Source organism: Tasmannia lanceolata, unplaced genomic scaffold (assembly GCF_043159265.1).
Source record: "Tasmannia lanceolata isolate RefF3 unplaced genomic scaffold, GAP_Taslan_0.1 ptg000015l, whole genome shotgun sequence".
Classification (NCBI taxonomy): domain Eukaryota; kingdom Viridiplantae; phylum Streptophyta; class Magnoliopsida; order Canellales; family Winteraceae; genus Tasmannia; species Tasmannia lanceolata.
In genome coordinates, this window is record NW_027518692.1 from 24,551,318 (window position 1) to 24,568,179 (window position 16,862).

The 16,862-nt window shown below is 37.8% G+C and overlaps 1 protein-coding gene across 1 annotated transcript; it reads left to right on the top strand.

Annotated features, from left to right (window-relative positions):
- Window positions 1-636: 636 nt before the first annotated feature.
- LOC143845611 (glucosamine inositolphosphorylceramide transferase 1-like) lies at window positions 637-12,164 on the top strand. The gene is made up of 4 exons (XM_077353993.1): window positions 637-1,431; window positions 2,071-2,193; window positions 7,906-8,073; window positions 9,927-12,164. Exons 1-4 carry the CDS (start codon window positions 1,108-1,110, stop codon window positions 11,601-11,603), a joined length of 2,292 nt encoding a protein of 763 aa, XP_077210108.1. The 5' UTR covers window positions 637-1,107; the 3' UTR covers window positions 11,604-12,164.
- The last annotated feature ends 4,698 nt before the right edge of the window (window positions 12,165-16,862 follow it).

Below are 16,862 nucleotides of genomic sequence, written 5' to 3' on the forward strand. Positions count from 1 at the left end.
CAACTATAATCAGAGACGCGTTTGGTAACCATTTTTTGCAGCAATTTTCTGATTCTGCCGCTAAAGAGAATGGAAATGAGAATGGCATTTGGTAAAAAAGAATGTCGCCCCAGTTTTCATTCCTAAAGCACATTTTCGGCGGAGTTTTGTGAAGCAAAATGGAGTCACTTCCCATCGCTTGAAATGATTTCGAGAATGGTTACCAAACACGCATGGCTCAATAAGTAATCAAAGATGATTTTATGTTTTTAAGAAATTATAAGGTGCACGGCCGTGCATGCCCAAAAATATAGTAGGGCGCACATTTTTTTTTTGAAGAAGTATAGTAGGGCGCACATTAGGTGTTCCAAATTATTCATTTGTTTGGACCTGACTTAGATAGGGTGTGCCCAGAAAATCTTCTCGTAGGATGATCCTATCCTAACCCTTCGATTTGTACTAACTATATAAAATCTCTTGTTTTCTTCTCTTATATTTTGAAATGTACTAAATAGGGACCACTAGATGAATGGTGTAGATAATCCTCAAGAGTCTCATTGATCTCATATTAGTCCATCTCATGGTACCATGTCCCATGATAATATGAATACTTATATATGAAAAAAATGGAAACCCCCATCTTTGTCAAAGTATGCAATACTAAATTTTAATTCAAAAGACAAAAGGGCCGTTTCTGTACGCTTTTGCTTTGTGTTTTACATGCGAAATGAGGATTTCATGAATGTTCTCTCTTCCCTTTTTTCTCACCGAAAAAAAAAAAAAATTCTCTATAACTTTGCATTTCGGTGACGCTTTAGACCATGACATTTTGATGGGTTCTCTACTTTAGAATCAGATTGGGTAACATTTTATTTTGGATTTTGCTTTGATGGGTTTCTTCCTTCCTTATTCCTCTCTTTTCTTTTAGTTGTAGAATCTATGTTTTGGGCATGAAAAGTATTGAGAAATGCAAATTTTCTTATGTGTTGAGTTGTAATGGAGATGGGTAAAAAGGGTAAGAAGGGTTTGATTTTTAGGGTTTTGGGTTGTGGAGAATGCTGCAATAGGAATTTGTTTTGGGCATGAAAAGTATCGAGAAATGCAAATTTTCTTATGTGTTGAGTTGTAATGGAGATGGGTAAAAAGGGTAAGAAGGCTTTGATTTTTAGGGTTTTGGGTTGTGGAGAATGTTGCAATATGAGTATGTGGTGTAAATTTAGATGGAGATTGAATCACCCTTCAAGGGTTCTTTTTCTTTCTTCCCCCTTTTTCTTTTTCTTGGGTTCTTTTATACTAGTTAGCTTTGTTGGGTATGCTTATCTCCGGTTAATGATCCCGTCTTCCCAGAGACAAGGTTTGAGTCCCTTTGGATGCAAACTTGACAGTGAAGGATCTTGGTCTATTGGAATTTATTATGGGAAGAACCCTTTCTCCCTCTCACCAATTGAACTGGTATGTTTTTTTTTACCCTTTGATGGTTTAGTTATATTTTTTAAATTGAACATTTTGCAGTACGATTTCCCACATCCCTCTCACCAATTGTATTGGTATGTTTTTTTTTACCCTTTTCTTGTTTAGTTCTGTTTTTCAAATTGAACATTTGTATTAAGATTTCTCACATTCATCTCACCAATTAAAGTGTTTTGTTTTTTTTAACCCTTTTATGGTTTAGGTGTGTTTTTGAATTTGAACATTTGTAGTGAGATTTCTCACATACCTCTCTCCAATTGAATTGATATGTTTTTTACCCTTTTCTGGTTTAGTTCTATGTGTCAAAGTGAACATTTGTAGTAAGATTTCTCACGTACCTCTCACCAATTGAATTTGTATGTTTTGTTTACCTTTCTCTGGTTTAGTTCTCTGTGTCAAAGTGAACATTTGTAGTAAGATTTCTCACATACCTCTAACCAATTGAATTGTTTTTTTTTTACCCTTTTCTGGTTAAGTTCTGTTTTTCTAATTGAAGATTTTTAGTAAGATTACCCACATCTCTGTCATCAATTGAATTGGTATGTTTTTTACTTTTTTTTTTCTAGTTTAGTTCTGTGTCAAAAGTGAAAATTTGTTGTAAGATTTTTTCCACATCGACAGGAAAATCGAAATGACGATGGAAGCTCGGCTTGGCCTGTTGCTAATCCGGTGCTTACGTGTGCGTCAGTCTCGGATGCGGGCTATCCGAGTAACTTTGTGGCAGACCCTTTCCTTTTTATTCAGGTTCTTGTTCTTACCTAATTGTATCCTGATGATAAAAATATTTAGTTCCATTCATCTTTTCTTTGTTGTGTAAATTGTTTTTCTGAATTGACCGATCATGGTTTGTTCTTAGCTTTTTGTTCTGGATTGGATAATCAACCTGTATTGATGTAGGAGGAGAACGTTTTTGGTATTGGATTATTCTGGACTGCTATTTTATAATAATTGCTTGGGCTTCGTTCTAGAACTTGGGTATTCTGAATAATCTATATGTCGAATAAATTTTAATCCTCTGTAAACATTGGACAGCTTGAATAAAATAAGTTTCTATGGAGGTTGATCGGGTACTTTTTTCAAAAGATAAACATTTCGAAAGAGGTCTCACTGATCGTACGGATTTAAGTTCTATGGTAAATTCATCAACGACATACAAAATTTGTCATTATTGGAGCATCATCGCTATTAGACTAGTGTTAAGTCAGGCGAGACAAAATAATGTGTCTACCGATGAGTTTTGAGGTGTACAGTAAATCTAATCTTCTTCGGTGCTAGTTTGAGGAGGATGATTTGCAATGAAGCTGATTTGATAGAGATTGAACTCTTTCTGATCTGTTCTTCATATGGATTGCTGTACATGTTTTTGGATTGCTACATCCTCTTGTGGACTGTTGTGTCCTTGTAGCAGTTCTAGTGAAGGCTGCTGTAAATTTGTGCACTGATTTTTTATTTTTTTGCAGACTGCTCTTGGAGTGTGTACTGTTACATCATTAATTGAAGGCTGTTGGACGATTGATGAATTTGTAATAGATCCATGGGGTAGCTCAAGAGAGGAATTGTTGTTGAGAAATCTGAAACTGGCAAGAATTTTTGGAATTCCTATGGATTACGGAACCGTAAGGCTTTGTTTGGCTGCAGCTAGTTAGCTTGTCGATTAGTGGTATAAGTAGTCAATAGGGAGGAGACAAACATTTGATTTACCTAGTATTTACCTCGTAGTATAGTGATTAGTAGTGTTTGGTTGCCAACCTCGTAGAGCAGTGGCAGGTGGTGTCATAAGTCATGACAAATATATATATATATATATATATATATATATATATGAGGAAAGTGTTGGTGAGCTTAAGCGCCCCAATCACATTGGGGCCTACTTTGTTAGGATGATCCAAAGCATTCATTTGAAATGCCCTTACATAGATGGGGTGTGTACCAAAAATCAGCTCCATAGGATCATCCTAACCCATCCATTTGTGGAGGTCAAAATGGACAGACATTATTTGTCCACAAATCTGCCCATTTTTGTCCTCCACAAATGGAGGGGTTAGGATGATCCTATGGAGCTGATTTTTGGTACACACCCTATCTATGATAGGGCCTTGCAAATGAATGGTTTGGATCACCACAGAAAATGTGGGTGTGATTGGGGCGCTTGAGCTCACCAACACTTTCCTCTCTCTCTCTCTCTCTCTCTCTCTCTATATATATATATATATATATATATATATATATATATATATATAGAGAGAGAGAGAGAGAGAGAGAGAGAGCATCATTCTCCAAGCCAAATTCCACCTTTTTTGAGAAGTTTGGCTTGGAAGGTATAAGGAGGGGATATGGATGCCATGTCACCAGACATGCAATGATTACCTATGAATCCGCATCACAGTTCTCTTCTCTTTACTTGTGAGATATGTGGCAATTCATACTAGAAATGAGAAGCAAATGTTCGTTTTTGTGGGCTTATGTACATATCTAAGGACTACTTGACATGCATGTGACTGCTGTGCTGTTTTTCTCATAGACTGCAATACTTTTCTTGGTGGGCAGTTGTGCCCTGTGTGGACTTCCAACATCCGTGTGACCTATTGTGCTGTTTTACTGTAGACTCCAATAACTCCTTCATGGTTTGTTGAACATTGTGTTCTATAGTGTCGTGTGTTAGCTCTCTCAACGTTGTACCTTGCTGGGTATTTCCTGTGTACCTACATTTCAGACTCATATAATCATTGTGCTTCGTCGGAATGAGTGAAAGTAAATCAATGATCATGAAGACACTAGCCGTACAACTTCAGTCAAGCTCAATGGGCCCCCAATAAGGGAGAAAAATTAAAATTTTCGACCGAAGATGGACCTAGTCCATCTGACTAAGTATTATGATTGACTCCGAGAAATCTATAAAATCATAACTTGGCTTTGGAACCGTATGGAACCACAAGTTAGTGCAAATGTGATGTTCCTCTATACAACCAAAGAGATATGAGACACCATTCATAAAACACATTCCCAGTATGCCAACATTTCCTTTATTTTGTATTTTTTGAACTATTCGAGAATATCTTCTTGTTCCAACAAGGGACCAAAAAGTTTAAGTGAATATTTTTTTGATAGGTAAGCTGGGATCGAACCTCAAGTTTAAGTGTATATTATAGTTTCCTTCACAGTATGTTGAAGCAATTACCAAGCAAAAATGTGAAATACAAGCTTCTTTATGCACTTCGGTTGAAATTTCGACATGTCGGACGGAGTCTTGTAATTTACATACTAAAGGGGGTAGTGTTTCGATCCTATGACCAAAATATTACTGAAATCTATACATGTGGACCAAAGGATTTTGTTTCGATGGCGATGGAAACAAAAATGTGTGGGCCGTTATGTTTTGGTTTCAGTCGACATTTAGAACCATGTGTGGGAGGACTTGAATGCGTATCAACTTCTCACATTGGATGTGGAAGTTTTATAGTACAACGAGAGGAGTTTAACGTGACTAAATTCCATTTTGGACTAGGCCACGAGTATAATTTTATTTGTGGGAAGATTTTTGTGGCACCATTCAAAAAATAAAAATAATTCTATTTGTGGGAAGTTTTTTTTTTTTTTGAATGGTTATTTGTGGGACAATTTTGTATGGAAAATTGCTTCCCTCTTTGAGTCACTAAAAAAAGTGAGCTTCCCTCATTGAATACCCTTTACAGACAACTTCAGCGTGTTGGGCTCTCTTCCTCATCTTCACAACAAAGACTGGTGTTGAGTTGGCCTTGATTTCTACTATTACTAGGGATGGATGGTCGTAGAGGTCATGGTGACTTTGGCCAAGGATGTGGCCGTGAGTCGGAGGATGTGGTGACTAGTTGAGTATATGGAACCTGCAAATACACTCATTGAGAGAGATCAAATGAGGTCCATGACAAGTATTGAGATAAAATCACGGAAATGTATAGGACCATGCAAATGATATATTTTAAGATGAAACTTTAGAAAATGTGCAAATAAGTACAAATACACACTTAAAAACCATCACATAAGTAAGACAACCATCCATAATGGTTTAATAACATCGAACACCTAATGATATGTGTTGTCGCGTATGTCTGATAATTCAGTACATGCCACATTTCACATGCAGTTCCTATAGATTTATATTCATAATACATATGCCACATTTCACATGCAATTCATGTAAATATAATTATGCAATACATACCGATATAGTATACAACTAATGCACTTATGTTTTTTGTTTCGATATGCATTTCAATTTCGGTATTGTCTAGGTAGAGATATAAATGAAGGCACTTGAGCGTAGTTAGTTTGAAAGTATTTGTTCCAAGCTGAGCATTATTGTTAATTTCTAAACATTAATAGACCTATTAATGACTTGTACATTATATATTGTAAGTTGTTTATAATTATGTTGATAGAGGCAAGGTTCTGAAAATCGGAATCGAATCGTAAATCGTAATAGGATTCGGATTGTAAATCGTAAGATTTTTTCAGATTTATATATAAAAATGAGAAAAAATATTTAAAAATATAAAAGGTTAAAAATAAGAATAAAATGAGTAATTATCTATTTTCCATTTGAAACTATTAAATTAAATATAAAATTCCATGATTAGTAATCCGAAGCACAAACCAAATTCATCGCACAATAAATTACTAAACAAAGCACAAACTATATTCATCATATAATAAATCATTATATAATTTATCACAACAGTAAACAAAGCACATACTCAAATCTATAATAATCATCATACAAAGAAATGTCAGCAATAAACAAAGCATTATGAAATATTTTCATTTTGAAATCACAATCGGTTCTCAAAATCCAAAATAGAAAGAATCGTAAAAATCATAATAATCGCATGATTCAAAGTCGAATCGTACTTGAATCGTAAGATTTTTTCGAAAAAAAATTCTTAATCCGATTTGAATCGTTCAACCCACGAATCGATTTGAATAGTAAGATTCAAATAGTAAATCGTAAGATTTTAACAACAGAGGATAGAGGTATGTTACTCCTAACTAGTTCACAAATCACGGCTAACCATAAAGACCAATTGAACATCTAGAAAACAAATTTAAATACCAAATAGTAAATGCCTCATACACATGTATTGGGTGTGAGACTTGTATCTTGCCTGATAGTTGTTAGAATCATCTGATAACTACATGTTTCAGGGCCAGCTGATACAAAGGGATACTAGACAAATAGTAAATCTGTCATACATACACATGTATAGGATTCTTTCACATAAAAGAGGACGGAGAAAGACAATCAAAGAATCCCGATCATGGTCCTTGCGGATCGGATCATCCGTATAGGATACAAAAACCAACTCCAAATATTTTATATCTTTCTCTTTGAATCATTTCTCAATTTCAGCTACGGTTTCATTAGATATCTTACAACCATGGTTTTAAATTTTGCCCGAATTTTGAAATTTAATAAAATAATGATTTTTTATTACCGGAATTTCGGTTTCGGTCATGGGCGAAACGGAAACCAAAACCGAAATTTAAATCCATGCTTACAACTAGAATCCTCTTTCTTATGATTCGGTTCCTCCAGCACTGTGAACCCCAGTTAGATTCAAGCATGATACACTTTTTAGATGTCTGTGAGATCCATCATAGGAGCCTTAGGAGGTGCGGAATGGCCTAGGTTAAACGACTGATGTCGAGGGAAGAGGAGCAGGTTCTTGAACATTTTGTTGGGTGATATATAAGGGTAATCAGGTAATGGAATAGGATTCTATCTGGGCCATGTCCAACAAATGGCAATCGTAATGGTATTTGCACAATGCTGGGCATTAACAAACCCTTCATGGCTCCCTTATTGAAAATAAAATTGAGATGAAAATAAAAAGATGACCTTTATTATGGTCATGTGACCAGCTGCAATTGAGCTTCCAATCTTTTTTAATGATTTCGGTATGGTTTCATTTATGTTTTTATCCATGCTTATTGGTATTGGGTGTCTTGGAAGGATCTTTAGTGTTAGTGGCGATGTTTGAAATGGTGAATCAGTTGAAGTTCTGAACTTTTCTCTATGGGTGGTGATGATGATTATGTGCCTGCAAATAGTCAGATAGACCAAATAGATGAATAGGGTTCTTGCTTTTATCATTTTCCTCAAGTGGCTTTTCTATATGTTTTATTTTATAACCCCTCACAACTCAATATTGCATACTCTATGATATTGTCTTTAGTACTTTTGAAATATATTAGGCATTGTTATTTTCTGTTGAAATTATGGGGGTTTCAGAGTTCAGACACATTTCTCTTTAAGCTGCCTCCATTTTCCGGTCAAACTATTTCCAGGTCTCACTGTCTCAGAATTATATGCAGTCTATCAATAACTTCTGAAAGATTCCTGTGTAACGTCAGCTGAATTTATTTATTTTTTGTTGGGTTACTTACGTAGTGTGATGCATTTTTTCTGTTGCTCTTCAGGGATATACTCTCTACTTGTTTTTTGAGACAAAAAATTCCATTACAATGCAAGGGGATATCGGTGTTGCACGAAGTGTTGATCAAGGTGCCACATGGGAATATCTTGGCATAGCTTTAGATGAGGATTGGCATGTGTCCTATCCATATGTTTTCGGCTACCATGGGCAAGTGAGTAAAACAATAACGTCCTTTTGCTTGGTTGTGAAGTGTGTTCATGAATAATCATTTTGTTATGTATGCTAAAAAAGGAAAAAAATAAGGATATACAGAATGAAAGCTTGCGAGCTTATATGGCTAAGTGGGCTAATATCTTGATGCCGTTTTGTTGGAAAGATAGAAAGCTAACAAATATACCATATTGAGAACCTTTGTCACAGCTTTAGATTTTATTAAAAATATTACAAGCGGTTTTTGTTAAAGAGTAACATGTTATAAAACCATCTTAATGCCTTATTATGATATTCTGATGCCTCTTCGTTAAGATAGAAACACAACAAGTAAGCCAAATATACCATAAAACCATTTCAAAAAAAAACCCAGCTAAGCCTAATCAACTCAATGTTGGACCTACTGACTCATTCGAAAACTCTTTTGACTCGCCTGAGTCAATAAAAAAAAACTCACTATGCCAATCATTGTATTTCTCGCATCAACTTTGTTTTTCCTTGGGTGAGTTCTTGGCTGAGTACGAATAACACCAGTTCTGAAGTCTCAATTGTTCTAACGATAACTTGCTAAAGTAATTTACATTCTCTTACCTCTCACAATTGTCATCATCACCATCATTATCATCATGATCATCGTTGTTATTGTTAAGGAGTTAAATTAGTGTAGGCCCCATCTTATTTATGTTTCAATTTGAATCTTTATATTTAGTGTGACCCTTCAGGTATTTACTTTAGATCGATAGGGCCTATCATTAGGTAGCCCTAATTGTATTTTATGTAATACCTATTAAGTGAATACTATAAAAGATTTTGTGGGAGTATTCACTTTCCACAATTTCCCTTTCTCCTTTCTTTCTTCTTTACTTTTTTCTCTCTCTCATGTTCTTTCATCTTTCCATATAAAGTGTGTTTGGGTGATCCATCCTCAGTTTTAACACTCACTCATAAGAACCTAGACCGCCTACGGATTTGTAAACAAAAACCACCTCGATTGGATCTACCAAGCAAATCAGGCCACCCATTGAAAGGATTCAAACTCAAAGGGCCTTTCGTCCAATCCCTTCCTTTGTTCTTATAATCCATTACAATCCAAGATCTAAAATCTTGAAGTTCTTGAGAACCCATGTTACATGGATTCTTCTAAATGAGTGAAGTACCCATGTCGGACAGGTCTTGGATTTGAATACTTCAAGATTCGCTGAGACACTTGTAGAGCTTTTTTATCTAATTTTTCTGAATACTGCCACCACAACCTTACGATTATTGCATGTTTTGAGTTTTAACCATCCTAATTGTAAGTTTCTTAAATGGAAATAAAACATTCTAGGGATTTGCTAGGGAATTTCGCGGAAAGGCATTTCACGGCTGACTTTTGCACGAGAGAACAGCCACCTCAGTTGAAGTAAATGATTAAGACAAAATCTGTTGGAAAGTAAGCCTGTGGGACTGTCTTCTCATGCAAAAGTCAGTTGCGAAATGCCTTCCCGTGAAATTCCCTAGCATATCTTAATATTTTTATTTACTTAACCTTTTACAATTTTTAATATATTACTTGTTTTAACCGCATTATTATGTACAAATATTAAAATTTGAGAATTGATTGAAATATTTTGGCCATCTTCTTGAATAATAAATCACACTTTGATCCATTTCAAAAAAATAAAAATCACACTTTGATATGGAACAATGCCGATTGCTTATCGCAATTAGCTTGTTCTATTGTAGAAATCCATTGATTAGAATGAATCATATTAATCAGTCACATTCATGTTTCCTTAGTTAACTCAGATTAGTATGGATCTTATCTGTTGCCTATTGTTGTTAAAGTGATTTTGATGTTTGATTATGGTTCAGATATACATGATGCCTGAGAGCAGTAAAAAGGGGGAACTTCGACTTTATCGAGCAACTAAATTTCCTCTCCAGTGGACATTGGAGAAGGTTCTTATAAGGAGACCACTTGTAGATGCTTCTCTGGTCCAGTATGAAGGTTACCATTGGCTCTTTGCTTCAGATTTCACCCGTTTTGGCACTGAAAAAAATGCAGAGCTAGAAGTATGGTACAGCAACTCGCCACTGGGCCCCTGGAAAGAGCATAAAAGAAATCCTATATTCAAAAGTGACAAAAGCTTGGGTGCTCGAAATGCGGGCAGGCCTTTTATTTATGAGGGTTACCTGTACCGCATTGGCCAGGATTGCGGTGAGACCTATGGTCGAAGAATTCGCGTTTACAAAGTGGAAAAACTTAGCTCGGAAGATTACCGAGAAGTTGAGGTTCCACTTGGAATCGAGGAGTCAAAGAAGGGCCGTGATGCTTGGAATGGTCATAGGTACCATAACCTAGATGCCCAACAGCTCCCATCGGGTGACTGGATCGCAGTAATGGACGGAGATCGTGTTCCATCCGGTGATTCTGTGCGGAGGTTCCTGCTTGGGTGCACCACACTTATGTTTCTCTTAGTACTGGGCACAATTCTAGGGTTTTTAATTGGTGTCATTAAGTGCATTGTTCCTCCAAGTTGGTGTATGACGTCTAGCCGGAGAAATGATTCTTTGTTGTTATGGTTTCGGCCCCAGTTCAATCTTAAGCTGCGCAGGTTTTTTTCGTGCTTTAACAGATTTAGTTCTGCGATTAGATTGAGAGTAAATCCGAGTACTTGCTCTGGTATGTTAGTTATCTGTCTAGTTTTTATCACTGGGATGGTATTGGTATGTACAACCATGCAGTTTTTATTCGGCGGCAATGGGGCAGAAGAGGCGTACTCATTTAAGGGGCATTATTCTCAGTTCACAATGCTCGCAATGACCTACGAAGCTCGGCTTTGGAACCTAAAACTGTACATCAAACATTACTCTCGATGCGCGTCCGTGAGAGAAATAGTCGTTGTTTGGAACAAAGGAAATCCTCCCAATCCAGATGACTTTGATTCTGCCGTTCCTGTGCGGGTCCGCATTGAGGAGCATAATTCTCTGAATAACCGTTTCAAGGTCGATCCTCTGATAAAAACCAGGGCTGTTCTTGAGCTGGACGATGATATTCTAATGACATGTAATGACATTGAGAGGGCATTCAAGGTCTGGCGGGAACATCCTGAAAGGATCGTGGGATTTTATCCACGGCTGCTCGAAGGAAACCCGTCGAAGTATAGGGACGAGAGGTATGCGAGAAAGAGAAATGGCTATAACACCATCTTAACTGGTGCGGCTTTCATGAACAGTGACGTGGCATTTAAGAGATATTGGAGTGAAAAAGCGGCAGAAGGAAGAGCTATAGTCGATCAGCATTTCAATTGTGAAGATGTGTTGATGAACTTTCTATATGCAAATGCGAGTTCGACTAGAACTGTGGAATATGTCCATCCTACGTGGGCAATTGACACTTCGAAGTTATCGGGTGCCGCTATTAGTCGTAACACTCAGATGCACTACAGGATTAGGACAAACTGCTTGTCAAAGTTTGCGGCAATTTATGGCCAACTCTCACCCCAGAAATGGGAGTTTGGTCATCGGGAAGATGGTTGGGATGTGTAGGCGTAATTAAAGTATTTTGCTTTGATCTTTCACTTCTTGGAAAGCTTCCAGTGGAGAGTAATACAGCCCGATTTTTAACAGGCCTAGAGTGAGTTGTTGGCTACAAGAATATAACTGGAAGTGTCGGTGGATCATGGGGAGCTAGTACAGTGGCAAACAAAGGCAATATTTCATAGATGAACAGCTAAAAGGGTTGACAAAAGCAGTGTTAACTGTAAGTTAGGCAGACGATAAAGTATCATATACTAAGATTTTGACAGCCCGTTTCAGATTTGCTGCTGCTGAAGGCTTTGGTGCTGGAGCAGCCTTTGTCAGGGCATTCGATTCAATAGAGTGGTTTCTTGAATGCCTTGTGGCCTTTTTGAATCATTAATCTGCTCTTTGATTAGTTTCAAGCATGTGCATTGTTCTCAATACAGGTGCCTGTTCATTAAGAAGGATTAGTTCAAACGTTCATTGATCAAGGTATTACTCATCTTTGTTTCTATGAAAATTTTGGCGGCCTTCTCTTCTCAATTTTTACCCATAAATAAATGAAAATTTGATGATAATGCCCTGATAGATGCTGTTGCAAGCTCACCCGCACCAAGTAACTGGGTGTGGTTCCCATACTGGCCCCTTCTTCTTCTTTTTTAATCTGGTAAATAGCATTTGCTCTCTTCTAAAACCTCTCTACTAAAATAATTTCAAGACATCTAAGTGTCTACATATTTTGAAGAATCTGCTTCTTGACTATAAGATGAGAGTGAAGTATAGAGGATTTTGGACCGCAATTTACCCGATTTTATCTTTGATTCTCTCTTACTAACAAACTCTCACCGAGACCCATCAAGGACCAAAGAAACTCAAATATGTTTAAGAGCACTACAATTATTTGGATCATAGATTGCACCTCATTTTCAATGAAGGAAAGATGAAATTCACTCCAGTGTTATGTTCTGTTAATATTATTTTCTACAATGAGTGTTTTAGATGGTGTCATTGTCATGTTGGTGTGTCCATTTGCAGTGTCTCATTTTGGTGCATATGGTAACATCATTCTCCGAAAGAAAATAAGCAGATTAACACAGAAGTCTGCTACAATTCCCACCCAATCTTGCAGGCAAAGCAAAATCTGCCCACAACCCGGATCTTCCAACAATGGCAAAATGCTATAAGAAAAACTTAAAGAAAACAATAAGCTTACCCAACAGAAATTTAAAAAACGAGGAGATTCTCCATTCAGTAAATCCAAGTATTAATTGTGAAGGATGTAAAATCACCAATTCACCACCCATTTCAATTCCCCATTTTCAAATTACAATAACCTGTAAATTTTGTCTCCCATTTGTGGAAAAACAAAATGTAAAAAACCCATCTTGGCTAAATCAATAAATCATAGAGAAAACCCTCAAACAAATACCCACAGAGAGAAGCAAAATGAAACCCATGAGTACTAGGATGGGTGACCTCCTGGGAATAGGATGGGTGTCCTCCTGGGAAGTCCTCGTGTTGCACCCTGTTACTTTTTAAAAGATTTTCAAAAAAAAAAAAAAAAAGTTCAAAAGCCCTCAACTCTCTGGCGTTAGATCCAAAACTAGGTCAGAAGAAGACTCCTCATTGGGCAGGCAAGTTCAAGTCCAGACCACCACCCTTGTTGTGGAAGAACACTCGCCCCATTTTCATCTCCTTTTTCCCAATGGAACCTCTTGTGGCCACCAAGGGCTTTACCACTAGAGAAAACTCTCAAACAAATGTTACAGTTGTGCTCCAAAAACATCACCATTTTCCCTCCCCCCCCCTCCTCCCCATGTAGTTTGGGCGGTTGTTTTATTCTTGTGTGAGGTTTTGAATTCAGAGTTCAGACGGGTTATTTTCAAAGCGCCGAAACAAGGGGAAGTGATATATTTATCCTATTTTCTTCAGCAGGGCACCCTCTCTGATGTATTTTTTCTGCTATGTAAGTTGGGTTCCTACCTGAGACTTAAGGTTGAGATACCTCAACCATTGAGCTAGCACTACTCTCGCCCAAGCTCGCTTAATTTGGAATTCTTATGGGATCTAGTGCATTTGTGCTGGTACGATTGCACTCCTCTAGTATGTTTATGACTACACGGTTTACACCACAATGGGGTGGCCTCGTGAGAAAAAAAGAGGATATGAATATGAGAAAGAGAAGATTATTTCCCCAAAAGAAGGCTTGTTTTATTAAAAAAAAAGGGAAGTGATATTTTCGCCCCGTTTCGGACAGCCCCCTCTAGTGTATTTATGACTACTCTTTTACAGTAGAAGGGGCTGTCCCAGGTATAAAAAGGGGGTAGGGAATATATCATTTCACGTAAAAAAAACACTGAAATATAAAGGAAATGGTAGTGAGATGTTTTGGTAAGACGGGACCCCATGGTAATGCAATGTGGTGTCAATACTAAGGCAGTGTCGTTCCCACATTTGCTTGATCTTGCCCGTTCATTTTTTTGGGCTATCAGAGATCCAAAGCAAGGTGTGTTAAATGAACGGTTCGGATCAATCAAAGGGGGGACCCACTATGGCTTAGTCGGCGGCGTCACTTGATATTACAATGAGGTTGCATCCTACAAAAGCATTCCTCCTAGAATGAGATGCATTGATTGAGGGCCACGCATATGATTTAATATGGTGAAGTGATATATCCTCCCCGGGTCCACCCCCCTTTAGTGTATTTTATGACTACTTTTTGTACACTCGAAGGGGTTCGGCCAGGGAATAAAAGCGGGCGAGCATATCATTTCCCTGTAAAATGGTTTGGAATATTTGTGGATCATTCTAATGGAGCCAGGAGCATTTGCATGCCGTCAATCGGGTGGTCAGGATCTTCATGTTGTGGAGGCTTTTGTGCTATGGCTCGCCTAAACTCACCCTTTCTTCCCTGGGCCACTCTCTTTAGTGTAAAAAGAGTAGTCATAAATACCCTAGTGGGGGGTGGCCCTGGGAATAAAAGGGCGCTGGGGGTTGAATATGACACTTCTTTTCGACCCCAATTGGTTGTCCTGTTGTTAAACGAAGAGGGCCTAATGAAGTAATAAGTATCAAAGTTCTTCCCTTTAGTTATTACTAGTAAAAATGCACCCACGTGCAGCCCATTTACAAGAGAAAAATAATTGAATTTTCACATCTAAGAATTTATCATTGTACAAATTTGAAATGCACCTCATCGATGTCTCTATACTTTTTCTCAAACTACCATTCTTGAGACGTACCTCACTAATTTGTTCCAAATCAAAATAGAAAATACATTCAGATTAAGAGGCACTTATAAACAAGCTAACGTTTAAAAAAAAAGGAAGAATCGAACCCCCGTGCCTTGGCAAAGGATCATGTCATTATGTTCACTGGTTTAATTGGAGCTTATGTAGATTTCAGTGCTTTCAACGATCCGACGCCATCTCGCCTTTCGCAAACAATCCTAACCCCACGGAGTCCTCGAAGAAGCTGAGACCAACATCCAAAACAACCAACCACTAAAACCAAATGAAGAAGAAGAAGACGATGAAACCCCTCAAGTTCTCAACAAACCCTACAGCTTGGGCCCGAAAATCTCCGATTGAGACTAACAACGTTCCAAATGGCTCAATCAAAACCCTAATTTCACCAATTTCATTGGCCCCAGTAAGCCCCACGTACTCCTCGCCACTGTATCCTCTCCCAAGGCATGCGAAAACCCTGTAGGCGATCGGTATCTTCTGAAATCTATCAAGAACAAGATCGATTATTGTCGGCTTCACAGGATGGAGATCTTCTATAACATGGCACTTCTTGATGCTGAAATGGTGGGATTCTGGGCCAAGCTTCCTTTGATCCGAAAGCTCCTTCTCTCCCACCTTGAGGTGGAATTCCTCTGGTGGATGGACAGTGATGCAATGTTCACTGATATGGCGTTTGAGCTCCCATGGGATCAGTACAAGATAGTTTTTAAAGTATGTGAAGAGGGTTTTTAACCTTTTTCTTGGAGAGGAATGCTAACCTCACACGGAGCCAATTTAATAGAAGCGGGCCACTGTTGGTCCACACAAAAGTAAATTACTAACATGTAAACCCATAAAGAAAATGTAATAAATGAGCCCTGATTCTAATGTGGTGTGTAGCCGTATAGTTCACTACCACCCACTTTGTAGGATGAATGGATGATCCAGACAGTCCATTTGTTTGGGCCACATCGTGAATAGTTTGTGCCCCAAAAACATTTCCATAGGATGTCCTAACCCTCCAATCTATAGAGGTTTCCATATTCTACAGAAGGACTCTACATTATGGAAACCTCTATAGATCGGAGGGTTAAGATCATTCTATGGAGATGATTTTTAGGACACAACCTATTAACATTGTGGTCCATCAAATGGACGGTTTAGATCATCCTATAACATGGGCCATACAGTACCTTTTGAAATATATGGGCGTAGGATGATCCAAACCATTAATTTGTTAGGGATGCATCGTGCATAGTTAATGCCCCAAAAATCATTTCCATAGGATGATCCTAACCCTCCAATCTATAGAGGAACTGTACATTATGGAAACCACATTAGATCCGAGGATTAGGATCATTCTATGGAAATGATTTTAGGACACAACCTGTTCATGTTGTGGTTCATCAAGTGGACGGCTTGGATCATCCTATAATGTGGGCCATTCAGTACCTTCTGAAATATATTGGACGATAAGGCCACTGTAAGATGATCCAAACCATCCATTTGATGGGCCACAACGTGAATAGGCATGTCCTAAAAATCATTTCCATAGAATGATCCCAACCCTCCGATCTATTGAGGTTTCTATAATGTATAGTCCCTTTGTAAAACTTGGAGGGCTAGGATCATCCAATGGAAATGATTTTTTGGCACAAAACTATTCATGTGCCTAACAAATGGACGGTTTGGATCATCCTAAATAGTGGATCGTACTGGACCAATAGTGGCCCGCTTCTATTCAAGCTGCTAATTGCCCGCGTGAGGCTAGCATTCCTCTTTCTTGAAAGAAGATTAGCGTTGATTGTTGATGTTGACTTGTGGGCAAGTGGAGAGATCTTATTGGTGGTGGAAAAAGCAGAGTGAAGAAGGAAATTTTCTTACGTTTTCTCTCTTGCAAATGCGAATGACAAAAATGCCCTGAGCTGTGGGATATAAGGGGAATTAAGGCTGTAGGACACAACTGGAAATAAATGCAAAGCGTGGAAGAAAATAACCCACCATTTTACCTTTGTATATAATAGTTATATTTCTAAAATTTCTTACAATGAGAACCAAC